Source organism: Vitis riparia, chromosome 7, assembly GCF_004353265.1.
Source record: "Vitis riparia cultivar Riparia Gloire de Montpellier isolate 1030 chromosome 7, EGFV_Vit.rip_1.0, whole genome shotgun sequence".
Classification (NCBI taxonomy): Eukaryota; Viridiplantae; Streptophyta; class Magnoliopsida; order Vitales; family Vitaceae; genus Vitis; species Vitis riparia.
Genome location: NC_048437.1, coordinates 2,728,919 through 2,742,861, shown reverse-complemented (window position 1 = coordinate 2,742,861; position 13,943 = coordinate 2,728,919). Strand labels below are relative to the sequence as shown.

At 34.1% G+C, this 13,943-nt stretch overlaps 1 protein-coding gene across 2 annotated transcripts; it reads right to left on the bottom strand.

Annotated features, from left to right (window-relative positions):
• Positions 1–522: 522 nt before the first annotated feature.
• LOC117918462 (polypyrimidine tract-binding protein homolog 3-like) lies at positions 523–12,066 on the bottom strand. 2 transcript variants are annotated; one of them, XM_034835143.1, is made up of 15 exons: positions 11,875–12,065; positions 11,377–11,445; positions 11,211–11,282; positions 10,962–11,038; positions 10,514–10,598; positions 5,782–5,914; positions 5,491–5,555; positions 5,358–5,407; positions 5,222–5,263; positions 5,070–5,121; positions 4,052–4,109; positions 3,952–3,965; positions 2,833–2,940; positions 2,603–2,746; positions 523–1,102 (listed from the first exon to the last, which is right to left on the bottom strand). In XM_034835143.1, the coding sequence occupies exons 2-15, from the start codon at positions 11,431–11,433 to the stop codon at positions 713–715; spliced, it is 1,347 nt and encodes a 448-aa protein (XP_034691034.1). In that variant the 5' UTR covers positions 11,434–11,445; positions 11,875–12,065; the 3' UTR covers positions 523–712. The 2 variants fall into 2 exon arrangements, with proteins under 2 accessions (XP_034691034.1, XP_034691035.1); XM_034835144.1 differs by lacking the exons at positions 3,952–3,965; positions 4,052–4,109 and having other exon boundaries at positions 11,875–12,066.
• Positions 12,067–13,943: the final 1,877 nt, after the last annotated feature.

Below are 13,943 nucleotides of genomic sequence, written 5' to 3'. Positions count from 1 at the left end.
CAAATGCCTCAAATGGAGGGGTTCATGCTTATAAACTAAGAATGAGGACCAAAAATGTCTCACAGAACTCAATAACGCATTTTAGTATCGAATTTGGCCCAAAGCTCGTGAGAAGGTTGACAATAATAATCCATTGTTCGGGCCTTTGGTTACCATACTGATCGTGATACATCTTTGGGATTACCCCACGAAATAGTCCACATGAAAGGATAAAAACCGGCGTCGTTTATCATACAAGAAACAAGAAATATGTTGCAAATTTTTGCAAGAAATGATGTCACAAATTGGTTTTCTCATGCTTGATATTACTACAAAAATAGTAAACAAAATAAAATATAATTAAAATTAATTACAATTTTATAAGTTTTAAAATTGTTTAATATTTATATTTAAGAGTTAAAAATAAGTTAAATTGAAGAAATATATAAAACTATTTTATTAACTTTAAATTTATTTATTTTTATTTTTCTTATATTTTTCCTATCTATTTTCTTTTTGTTTTTTCAATAACCAAACATACCCTTAGAATAAAACGATCAAAAGATGAATAAACAAAAAATTAAAGACATGGCAAACGGCATCACCCTTGTTCACAAGGAGTTGGCAGCAGGTACATGAAAATTTGAGAGGGAACATAAACAGCTAAAAAGAAACTAATATTCATACATGAATTATATGAACCTAACCTTTCCTCCTCTGCCAGGTTTCTCTCTTAAATAGCCTGCAATTGGGAAAAGGAGATTCGGATGGTTGATCCATCAATTAAGCTGGCATGCTTGCAGACAAGGGCCTCGGTGGCCTGCTCTTCGGTCTCAAACAGGACTAAGGCCTGCTTCTTCCCATTGGCCTCAAAAAGCTTGGTGTTGACAATGCTGCCGTGCTTCTCCAGATGGGTCACAATTTCTTCCTCTGTTATGTCCTGGGGGAGGGTGGAAACATGGATCATCTTGGTAGGGGAGCAGCAGTAGCGATAATTCTTAGCTGCATTGCGGTTGAAGCGGTTAAGATTTGAGTTGGAGTAATCATGTGTATCTGGAGCAGGGGTTATGTTTGGATACTTCGAGAAGTTCACCTCCAGCCGTTTCCCAAACAACATTGCTCCCTATATAGGCAAATCATTATAATAGGTAAATCAGTTAATAGACAGATTAATGAAATGCTATTATTTCAAATGATAATAGGTTTCAGAAAACGCCACTAACAAATGTGAAATGAAACACAAAAATCAGCATAAATGTCTGGCAGAGGAAGATCACTTCCAGGAGATTTTCTCTGTGTTTGGTTGAAAACCTACTGATCAACATGAAGTAATAAAATGTCAAATATTTTAGGAGATCAAGGGTCCAAAAATATGGATATGAGAATATTGTTATCAATAAATAAAGAGAACGGAAATTAGAAGTAAAACATGAAATTTTTAAATGAAACTTAGAGGAGTGTTGAGGAAGATAAAAATACATCATTTTGAAATAGAACGTTATGAATGAAATGTATGCCTGAGAAATATGTTTGAAAGAGAATGTTATGAATGAGATGTATACCTGACAAATCTGTAGTGTAGAACGAAAAAAATGTGTGTTGCTGAACATATGTAGAACCCTAATCAGTATAATATCTTGAAATTTTAATAATGCTTAAGTACAGTCCATTTACGTAGCAGGAGTATCTACTATAGACTTAGGACCATGTGGAATGCAGAAGCTTTACCCATTATCACTTCCCTGTTTTAGGCTAAATGAATTCTTTTGTTTAAAAGAGGCATAAAGTGTTCAACTGGACTAGTTTTCTTCTAGTTTGCATTGTATCATGCCAACATGGGAATGAATGGAACATAAAATAATACTATTTAGTATGTCAAGTGTATGAAAAATCATTCTCATTTGATCATGTTGACCACACTGAGCAAATTCTTTTGATTGTAAGAAGATGTTGAAAATGACCTCCCAAAAAGAAAAAGAAAAAACAGAGTATGTGATTCACGTGATAGAAGGATGACCAAAAAATGGGAAAGAGTGAATCACTGTGTTCATTCATCTGACAAAACCAATTTTCTGTGAACTTAAAGTTACTGAGGCCCATCAGATTGAGGGTCCCAATGATTACTGTGAAAATAAACTAAAATGACATAGATGCACATAAAATGGGGTGGTTTGGCCAATTTAGCCATGAGAAATTTAAAGTGTGTTGACCAAACAATCACTTACATCAATACAAATCAAATCAACCAATCCAAGCTATGTAGCATTATGAAGAACTGTCACATGGTGGTAAAATTATAGGCAGTCGGACTTCATATCAGCAAAGATTTTGTATGTCTTGCATAGCACACTCAGCCATATATGTTTCTTTAATGCAGTTGATTTGATCAACATATGCAAGAAATTCTTCAATTCATATTTAATGTATGCCAGCAGCATTCAGTTTAGGCCTTTCAACTTCTATAAGAGAATTCTATCCATGTCAAATGCCAAGATAGTCAAAAGACAAGACTTGAACACTCTTAATATGTAAGGTTCAGTTAAGCATGAGGCGTCCTGGACCATACTTGTATGTAAGGTTGGGGTTTTAATTTATGGACTTGAGGGAGGGGATTAAATCAAACCTTTAAGAAGTGTACAGCCAATTCTGCCTGGAATCCATCTCCCATCTGAACAAGGGCGTGATCAGGTTTGCTTCGGAGAAGCTTGATTCTCACAATGTTTCCGTAGAGCGAGAACAAATTGAATAACTTATCCTCATCAATTTCCTAAGGAATATTACAAAGCATTAAGAACCTAGAAAAAAAAAAAAAAACCAATGAAAGATGAAACAGAGATAAGAAACATCACTTACATCAGGATTTAGATTAGAAACAAGGACAGTGCACCTGTCATTGGTGCCACTGATACCAGGAGGTAGACCCCCACCAAAAGCAGCCGCAATGGCTGTAGCATTTCCCATCTAGTATAAGACCAAAAAAATGAAAAAAGAAAATTAATAAAACTATGTTGATTTCAGGGGTGTTATTTCTAAATAACAAGAAGAAAAGAAGAAAACTAATTAGCAACAACCACAAAAATATCAGAATGAACAATTATTAGGTAATTCACAATCTGCTCTTGAGCTGTTCCAAACACTATAATACTTCTTGGTGCTAGAGATGCACCTGTGTTCCACACACCCTCCAAACCAAACAAAAACCCAAAACCCCACACCCGACACTCAAAACCCCCACTCCCCCTCCCTCCCAACTAGCCCCCTGCTGGTGTAAAAGAAATTACTTTCCCGTTAAGGAATTACACTATTTACAGGGATAGCCCCCTTAATAATAAAAAGTGCCCCAAAAAGCATTTGTATTTAATAAGATTCATAAGATTTTTTAGTTATAGGCCTCTTCCATACTTGTACATTATATGCTTGTGGGACTAGCCATGGAGCAGGTGTATGGCACGGTGAAGTTAGTGATTATGTCATTGATAGTTATTGTGATCACAAATGACAAGGATATATATATATGTATGTATGTATGTATGTATATTACAATTACTTTCTCTATTTCAAAATTTTCTGGGTCCAACCCTAATGCTAGCCTTCCAATGAGTCCCTATATAGAGTAAATCATCAAATCTTTAGCTTGGTTCTCCATTCCCCCAATCACTCATTAAAGGTTTTGGGAAAAAACAATAAGAGCTACTGCTTCAAATCTCTTTTGGAAGTTCAAAACTAAAATTAAAAAAAAAAAAAAAAAAACCAAACAAACTAAGATAAAAATTGGTCTTAAACACCCAGCTTTGCAGTCCACAAGAATGTTGTGCATGTCACTACTAGTGTGCTGTAAGCAACCACAAGCCGTCACAGAACACAAGTGGATTAGCATGTGAACAAAATAAGCATCAAGGAAGTTGGCAAAAGCACCCATCTAAGAACAAGACAACCTGGATGAAGCTCAGTACATAGCTGAGGGAGACCAACCTGCGGAAATGCGACTACAAAACAGAAAATACAATACTTTGTTCAATAACTGATAGAATTTAAGAAAATGAATTCTAAAACACTGACAGAGAATAAGCACCTGGCCTAGCCCCAGGAGGTTGAAGCGCATACATGCCCCCTCCATCACCATATCCAGACTGTAGCACACATAGATAGACAGTACAAATGCAAGATCAAGATATCATATGAGTGATAGAAGGAATGTTCTATAAGGCTATTAAGGCTTATGCCTTGAGGTTCACATCAAGGTGAGGTGTGGTGAATTAGCATTGAGGCTTACATCCTTGATGCTACAACCTCAAATCTTCAATGGGCTAATGGTATATGTTTTCTAAACTTAGGCTTCAATATTCAACAGGTTTTAATGGATTTTAAGCCTTTTGTGGGCTTTGGATATTAATTTATAAGTCTTGGGTCTTGGGTCTTGGGTCTTGGGTCTTGAGTTAAACCTTTTACAAAAGAAGGGCTTAGTTGGCTTCCATTTAACCCTTTAAAGGGGAAAAGAGAGATTAGAGAAAGAAAATAAAAATAAAAATAGAGGAGTTGGTGATGGTTATGGCAGTCAAGCTCATATGTAATCATTATCTTATTATTAATAAATAAAGAAAAAAGATCACCGCAATTGGTGATGAAGAAGAATAAATAGATATCAACATTTTGAGCAATTGAATATGATGACAATTCCTAGGAGGGTCTTATTGGTTATGGTGATGGTGGTTCTGAAGATTATTAGTTAGAACCATGGGAAACAATTGGATATTTGAAGAGAAAGGAAGAATCAAATCAGAAACTACTGAGAATGTCACAATTAATTTTCTCATTATAAATTTTATGGTTTTTTATTGTTTTATTTTTATATGACTTTAATAGCATTTTCTACTTTTTGATATTTTCTTTTTCTTTTTCTTCTTCTTCTTCTTATTTAAATCGAGGTTTATGATTTGTTCCGCGTCAAGGTTTACTCCTTGCCTTCTTTGCACAAAACACCTCAAGACCACCTTTAGCCTTCTAAAATATTGAATAGAAGTCCAACAATGATGATGATACATGATGTATACAATTTAATAAAAAGATAAAGGCAGAGAAAAGGTACACACTTGTGAGGATCTGCCTTTCTGTTCTGAAGGCAGAGATGGATTTGTGAAATCCCTACACATTGAGCAGGAATGGATGATGTCAAATACAGATTTTCAGTCAGCAGAAAACAAAGTTACATATGAAGCTAAATGAATTCAAGGTATGAGCAGACCTGGAGCGCTCATTATTGTAATTCACTTGAAGCTCAGTGAGGCTGGTTCATGTTGGAAAACAAACATATGAATCAATATCCATGCAGAGAATCACAAAATGCTGGACAATGAAATTGTTAAAACCCTGAAACTTACTTTGAGAATTGAATATCCAGCTGACAACAGCCATCATAAATATTTCGTCCCTATAAAGAAAATTTGGTGTACTTTAGACCTTCTATTTTATCCTACATAAAATTCTTATTCCAAGTTCAAAACATCAACTCACCTGAAGTGCATTTATTGCAGAAACAGCACTCTGGCGTGATTGATACTGTATAAGGGCTTGAAAACCTGCACAATTTGCATGAAAAATGATAAATATTTTAACAGTTTTCTATAAGACCATTTTTTATATATGCTTTTGCCGGAGTAGATGGGTCAGACATGTTTGCAGCATTACCAAAGAGAAAATTTCAACGTTCTAGTATCTTAAACTCCAAAATCAAAATCATTAATAAAATAACAAGAACTAAGACAGAATGCATAAGATAGAGAGAGAAAACTTGAAGAATCTGACCCGCTGACTTTTGAAATGTGACAATCTTCTCAACAAACCCATGAGGGGAAAACACTTGATGGAGCACTTCCACTGTTATGGGATATAGTAGGTGATGAATAGTGACTAAGAGAATTCGATTGGGTTGAGCATCCTGCAAGTGTTGGCAGCATACCAACAGAGACACAATAACAGTACAAAACAGAGGGAAAAAGAAAGTAAGAAAAGGAAGAGAACATAATGGAAAAAGAAACGTTCAATTAACTTTCATAAAATGCTAAACAAGTAATTTAGCATTCATGACCAGAAAACAATTAATGGTGTCACTGGGTTCAATTGGGGTCCAATTGAGGCCTTGCTCAAGTAGCAAGGGGTTGGGGTGGGGGCCTGGGAGTTTCCAGGTTCAATTCTCACAAAATAAATAAACAAATTAAATTATATATATATATATATATATATATATATATATATATATATATATATATATATATATATATATATATATATATCAAAAGGCCCCTCAAACAAATTTTATTTCTCTACAACCAAGAAAATAATTTATACTCCAATACCCGCCAAACTGTTAATGAAGTTTAATTGATCATTTCATTTTAAGATGTGGTGATGCAAAGCACATGGACAAGAAAGGTAGGTGTTTCCTTTGTACTAGAATCCTTATAATCCTTATAATCCTTATGGGAGTATTTTGGTAAGCCAAAATATTAGATTTTTCGCTATCCAAGCAAGTAATAGTTGGGTATCAGTTTGCTCCTTATTGAGGATTAGGGAGTCTCATTTGGAATTTAAAAAATCTTCTTGCTGAAATTTTCCTACTTAGTAAGGTTTTAATGCATTCAAACTTTCAGTGTTGCAAGAGTTTCAACCTTCTTAAGCAGATTTAAATATACACTCTTCTACATCTAAATTCTGGTAAAGTAAAATTTTTCCTTCCTTGATAGCCATTATGGTGAAGAGAAACTGTTATTAGCATGTAAAGCTTACGTTTCATGGATAATGTTATTCCTCAAACTGAACTTTTGAGATCATTAAACTCCCTACATCAACAATATTTGGGAAGAACAGCATACCTAGTGGCCAGTGGAGATAGAGGGGCCCTTTAGCCCAAAGGATTGGAGCACATAGCTACTGACCACAATGTTGATGGTTTGAATCCCTACTTGCCCACAAGCGGGTCAAAAGGGAAGAACCTTTCCATCTGAAGCTAAGAACATCATGATTGAGATAGTGGGCCTAAAGCTACACTGTAACTTTTCCGTTGCTAGGCTTTGGCAGAATACTAAAAAAATAACAGTATTAGCAGCATAGCAAAATTGTGTTCCTCCCCATTAATATGTTTGCCTACAGTAGGGTGCGGTTGTTTTTGTGTTTTCACCCCTATTGGTTTTTGTATATGTATACATTGTGTATACCTTTTTTTAATTCATTACCCTTTTACCTATCAAAAAAATATATGTTTGCTGACAGTATTGGGCTATGAGGCACACTAGAAGATCTAGTAACATATATAAAGGTTTTTCTTTTTTCTTTCTTTTTTTTTTTTTTCCTGATAGCCAAACAAAAAATATATATTACCAATGCCCAAAGAAAAAAAATATATATATAGCTCACCAAAATACATTGGATGTACACAAGGGCATCAAACAACAGAAAAAAAGGGTAAAGAAACAAAAAAAATCCCCTCCCATCACCTAGATCCCAGCCAGTCAACTAGAACTAGAATATAAATTGTACTCCACAATAGAAGAGTGTACAGAAAGACATTTTAAGGGCCTGATCCAACCATTCCAAATTCTCGAATGACCTATCATTTCTCCCTTTCTATATAGTTCAAAGTAAGTACAACGGAGCAGCCCCCCACACCTCCCTCCACTTGTTCCCCATAAACCTCTCTAGCCAGTTACAAGGTTCTTTTACCAAGAATGTCAAAACCTATTCCACCCCAAAAGGTGAGAATAGCAAATGCCACAAGACCTTTGTTTTAACACAATGAAATAGAATGTGATCTCATGTTTCTTCTTCCATGTTTGCATAGAAAGCAAATAATTTGCCAAAGTCCACTCCCCCCTCTTTAAGCAATCCAGAGTTAAAATCCTCCTTCTGTGCTGCCTTCTATGCAAAGAACCTCATTTTTGCATGGATTTCTGGAGATAAGTGGCAGTCACCTTTAAAAGTTTATCGAAGGTGCAAAAGAGTGGGCTCCAAGGCCTAAACTTTAATTTAGCACTCTTTGGATGATAATGGACTTGGTTAGGACCTTGTATAATTTAATGCAAGTTCAACCTATAAAGTACTTTCCAAAAATCAAATCATGGACCTAGTCTACGGTCATAAATTATTATTTTCAGTCATCAATATTTTCATTTTTCAAGAGTCTTTACTGTGGATTAATAGTCAGTCTAAGTTTTTCTTATTTTCAAGTTCCATTACTACCATGTGACTAGTTCCAAGGAGTTATAAGTCCCTAGAAAAGTTTCATACAATAATTGATCTATCTTTTGAAAATAGTCAATGAGTGGATGATAAAATTTCCAACAACCACTATTTTCTTTTGTGTGATACAAAGAGCACTTGAGTGTGAAGTCCAAATGTTTCTAGAAGTGACCCTAGAGTTCTTTCAATTACACCACTACTCTCCTTCCATTTTACTTTCCTGTCCTGCATCAATTTTAGTATCAGAGCGCGGGTGAGATTATGGCTACACAATCTGGAAAGAGTTTTAGAGGAAGATTAACTGATAGCCAATGTGATGAGATACTAATTCAGATTGTGGATCAACTTGATAGCCTCCACATTCGGCTGAGCAATGTTGAGACACGAATATCTCAACCCACTCATGAGTCATCACATGTTGACCAAGGGGAAACATATCAACCTAACAACCAAGAAAATGCAAAGAAGCAAGAGGTAATTCAGGAACCACAATACCCTATGTCTGAATGGGCTAGAGGATTGCTTGAATGAAGACATAAAACTTGTGACACTGCTAGAGATGTCAAAAAGAAAGTGAGAATGGAGGTTCCTGATTTCGAAGCAAAGGCAGATGCTACTCAATTTGTTGATTGGCTAGCTGCAATTGAAGAGTACTTCGATTGGTATGACAGTGAGATTTGCTAAAATGAAACTTGTGGGCTTAGTAAAAGTTTGGTGGACAGGTGATGAAGGACACATTAAGAGGATGGGGCTACGACCAATCAACACGTGGCAAGAGATGAAGGCTAAGTTTTGGGAGAAATACATGTTTACCAATTACTACGAGAAGCTATGTGACGAACTCATTAATTTGAGGTAGAACAACATGTATGTAGAAGCTTGATGAGTTAAAAAAAAAGGAGTCAAATAATAGAAGACCCTTAACAAACACTTGCAAGATTCAAAGTCAGACTAAAACCTGAAATCGAGTGGGAGTTCTTGCATTAGCCATTATACAACTTGGAACATGCTTTTCAAGTTGCATTAAACATGGAGTAATATGTGGGATATTCATTCACCAGGAACTTGAGAGTTACAACTATGGAATCTACACATAAGAAGCTTCGTAGTACAAGGCTAGGTCATCTCATCCATTTAATCCACCTATAAGGTCTAAGCCATCTTCTTCTCAAATGGTTGATCCTAAGAGTAAAGGTATCAAATGTTTCAAGTGTCAACAACATAGTCATATGACATATAATTGTCCAAAGAAAAACTTGCATATTGGGTTGGAACATGAAGAGAAACCAGAACCACAAAAGGATGAGCAAAATGAAAACTCATTTGACTATGGAGTCTATGATCCTACTGGATGACAAGGAAGTGGACACTTCACTAGCTTCCATTGTGAGATGTATTCTTGCAGCCCCTAAAGTTGAGGTAGAAAAGACCTCTCACTTTCCTTTACAATGTCCCAACAAAGCTACCAAAAAGTTGTATTAAATCAATCAAGACCGGGGCCTTTATCCCCACAACCCAGAAAAAACTGCATAAATTTCTTCTGTGAAAGGCACCTCTAGACTCCCTGACACCTCCCAACCAAATGGCTTAAACAGCAATCCACTGATGTTGGGTTTCCACTTCCCCAATTCATAAAGAAGAGCACTAAAGGAATTGAAAACTTTTTCCTTTATTTCATAACCAAACCTGATCTGCCCTTATTCTTCAAATGTGATTCCTTCTCATATGTACATTAGTCATTTTGTGAAATATTTTGGTATTTTTCATCTCCCTCCTTCAACCATCAATCTCTTGGTTTCTGCCTCCATGATGTTTCTTCCAAGAGAGCTCGATGAAGATAGTCTATAACTGCCTTTCCCTTAGCCCCATTCTCCTCTAAAGAAAGAGGAGCTTCCCTCTCCTTTGAATGCCAAAAATTGTCAGATCTAAGGTCCTTTCCTTCTGAGTTGACACATCTCCAAATTTACCTTTTTTCTATTCCTTTGAGCCCGCCTCCAGAGCTTTCAGTCTATAGGTGAGAAAGTGGCTGACAGACCCTCTGAAAGCATATCCCATACACCAGTTTCTATCAAGTCCCTGAGCCCCTCAACCTTGAGCCACAAATTCTCAAATCTCGAGGGAGTTCCACCCCTCCTCATCCCTCCTCCATCTAACAGAATATGTGAATGGTCAGAGGTACATATATTAAAGGTACATTCATAACTAAAAATTAGTTTGATTTTGGCAACATATATTGAAAATTGTTGCAATGCCTCAATGAGTTTAACCTAGCACCAATCTGAATGAAACTGTAGTAACCAACCTGGTCACCTTTGCGTCCTTGAGAATTCTGATCCATTGTAGTAAGTTCTTGATGTGAAGAAAACTGAACATAAACATTTCTTCCCCTGAAGTACAACAATATTTTACTTATTCACTGGACGAAGGATAAAGAAAGACTATTCAAATGAAACAATTAGAGTGCATTTACACATCCCTTAGAATTTGAATCAACCCATTATGTTTTATATATAAATTCATCATCATGAATGAGACGTGTTAGAAAATGCAAGCATTCCAATAAATCCCAAAACTGGTTTTATAAAATCTTTCATAGTTCTGACTTTCCTTCACTGACCTTATTTTTAGGGTATGTTTGTAGCTCCAAATGCTAAGAAAAAAATACAGGAGAAATTCGATTTTTCATGGGATGCCCAAACACACATCTAATAGATGTTTTAAAGTTTAATAATTATGCCATAACACAATACCGGACACTTGGTTGAACATTTGCATAGTATTGCAGTGCACTGACAGCTGATGCCACGTCTTGCATCTGGAGAAGAGCCTGTTTCAAAAAACTAAAGATTCAGAGAGGGAAAACTTATCTAACCAAGCTTTTGTTGCAGTCTAGGGCTCTAGGTATGTCCATGTCCAATTTATATGTATATCTTCGAACATATGAAAGTATGCAGCACATCAACAATAAGATATTATAAACTGCTTTGAGAAATTAAAACCTGATTCTTGGCACGCAGCATCACTAGTTTAGTAACTACCCCAAAAGGATGCACCAGTTGAAGCAAATCATTCTGAAAATTTCAAGAAAAAGCATAATTAAGGCTGGAAGTTTAGAGAGAGGAGTTTTGCTTTGCACCATAGTTGAAGTATAGAAGAGAAGTAAACCTCGGATATTTCAGGTCCCACATTGCGAACATGAATAACTTTGGAAGGCTCTGTCATCTTAGCAACCCTCTGTCACAATCACAACAATTGATAAAGCCGTCCGTTTCGTTGCCGAGAAAACACGAGAAAATAAATTAGAAGAAATTTTTCAATGCCTGCCCCTAGACGAGCCAAACACTTTCCATACTTATAGTTGAGCGGAGACTTTTACTCCCACGAGTCCCAAATAACGCCAAATTAACGAATTCAAATTTCATAAAACTTCGATTTCTTTTCTTTTCCCGCGTTTTCTCAGCAAACAACCACGGAACCACTCGTTCACAAATTCACAACAGCACTTTCGGCTGAAACCCTAGACGTCGACTAGAAGTAAAGAAAAACGGTTTACGGCCCTAAAACCACTTCAATAACCCCTAGCCTTGAAGAAATAAAGCTGATGATACAAAAATTGAAGATTCAGTTAAATGTTCGATGAAAAGAGGTAGCAAGAAAGCTTACGGAGAGGACAGACAGAAACCGAATGAAAACGAAGCTGATAGGCTTGAATGCGATCTCGGTCTAACGACTGCCTCGCATGTCCTTGTGTTCGTCCGTACAGCGACAGAGGATGAATAGAAAGAGAGGGAAGGGAGGGGAGAGAGACGGGGAGAGAGAGAGATAGAGAGATATGTACTTTGTACTTCGGTAGCCCTAGATGCAAGTGGATTTGATCGTTAAAAGCCTCGCTTGCCGTGGCTTTTTTTTTCCTCCTTTTTTTACACCTTAAAATCTCAAAAAGAAAAAAAAAATCAAATCAAAATCAATATATAATAATAATAATAATAATTATTATTATTATTATTATTATTATATTAATCCTAATATCTGAGGAAAATAATATTTTATAAAAGAAATCTCCTGTTTGCTTGGTATGGGAGGCAATTTTTTATGGGTACTAAGATATTACAAGTTTGTTCTAAGAGCAAATTTAGGGTCCCTTTATAAATTATTTTTCAACTTAAAATATAGGTTGAAAAAAAAAATCATCTTTAAAATTTTATTTTATGATTATATTGTTTTTTAAACAAATTTTAGATGATTTTTGCTTTAAAAAAACGATTGAAAATTTAAAATATGATTTCACAATTTTTATTACTTTCAAGATAATAAGTTGGGAAAAAACTATTTTTGCATTAAAATTTCCAAATATAATTTTATTTCTAAAATCATTTTTAAATTATTGATAAAAAATTTTGTCATGCTAACCCAACCCTTATTTCATATTGAGTTTAGATTTGCACCAAACCCAAATTAATAAATTTTCAATCTTGAAATCTTATCGATTTCTAACACGAGTGTTTTAATCAAAGTTCAGGTTTTACTTAGGTTGATTAGTTTAGATATGTTGACCTTACTTACAATTACTTTTTAATTTTTTTTTTTCTATTAATGTCAATTTTTAAATGATAAATAACACATCATGTAAAATAACAACAAATAAATCTATTTATTTTATTTAAAATTGTTTTAATAATTAATTTTTGTTTTTTTGATGGTATATATTAATATAAATTGTAAAATATTATCAAATATTAAATAAGTTTAAATTGTGTTTTGGTTGCAAAAACCTTAATCAAAATATAACTTATATTAAGCTTGTGTCTGAGTTTTCTCGAACCTACTCCTAATATTAAAAATTATCATTCAAACCCTCCCGACTTAAGATCAAGCGTGACCAATCTACCCAAATTGCATCAACTAAAAATTTATATTTTTTGTGATTTATAATTGCTCGAGTATTTGGTGAGTTTTTTATTGTTATTATTGTGTATAGTTCATTACCATGTTATATTAATTTATTATTATTGGGTTGTGATTTTTTTTTTTTGAATGCTTTTATCATTTTTTTAAATAATTGAATATATTTTGAAGTTTAGATCAAATTTGATTTTAAATAAATTTTTTTAAAAAAAGTTAACTTTTAGGTAATACTTATTCTAGACAAAATTCTCGATGTACATTACTTTTATTTATTTTTTCATACCAAAAACTTTAGGGATTCAAATATAAAGTTAAAACCATAATCATTAATTATAGTTTGTTTTACAAACCATGGTTGATAATAACTAAAATTACAATTATCAAATATGATATTATTGTGAAAAAAATAAAATGGGTGGTAGTGTGTCGAAAGATTAGCTTGATGAATTTTTCTGAAATTAATGTAATCAGGGTTTTTTTTTCTCAAGAAAGGATTAGTTTTAATATTAAATCAACTTAATTTGACATTTTTTAATCAAAATATATACTAAATAGCTTTTAAAAAACAACTAGGGTTAATGTTTAAATCTATTAAAACCAAATCATGTTCAACATAATGATTTTCTTACATTTGATTTTATTATGAAAAAAATTAAAAAATTGTATATAATTAAAATCAATCAAAAGTTTATGCATTTTTAAATTACTTAATCGTTGTATAATTAATAAAAACCAGTGAAATAATTTTTTTTAAATATATAAAAATAATTTTTTAAATTTAAATTTTCTCTATTTTTTCTATCTATTTTCATTTCTACATATTTTCC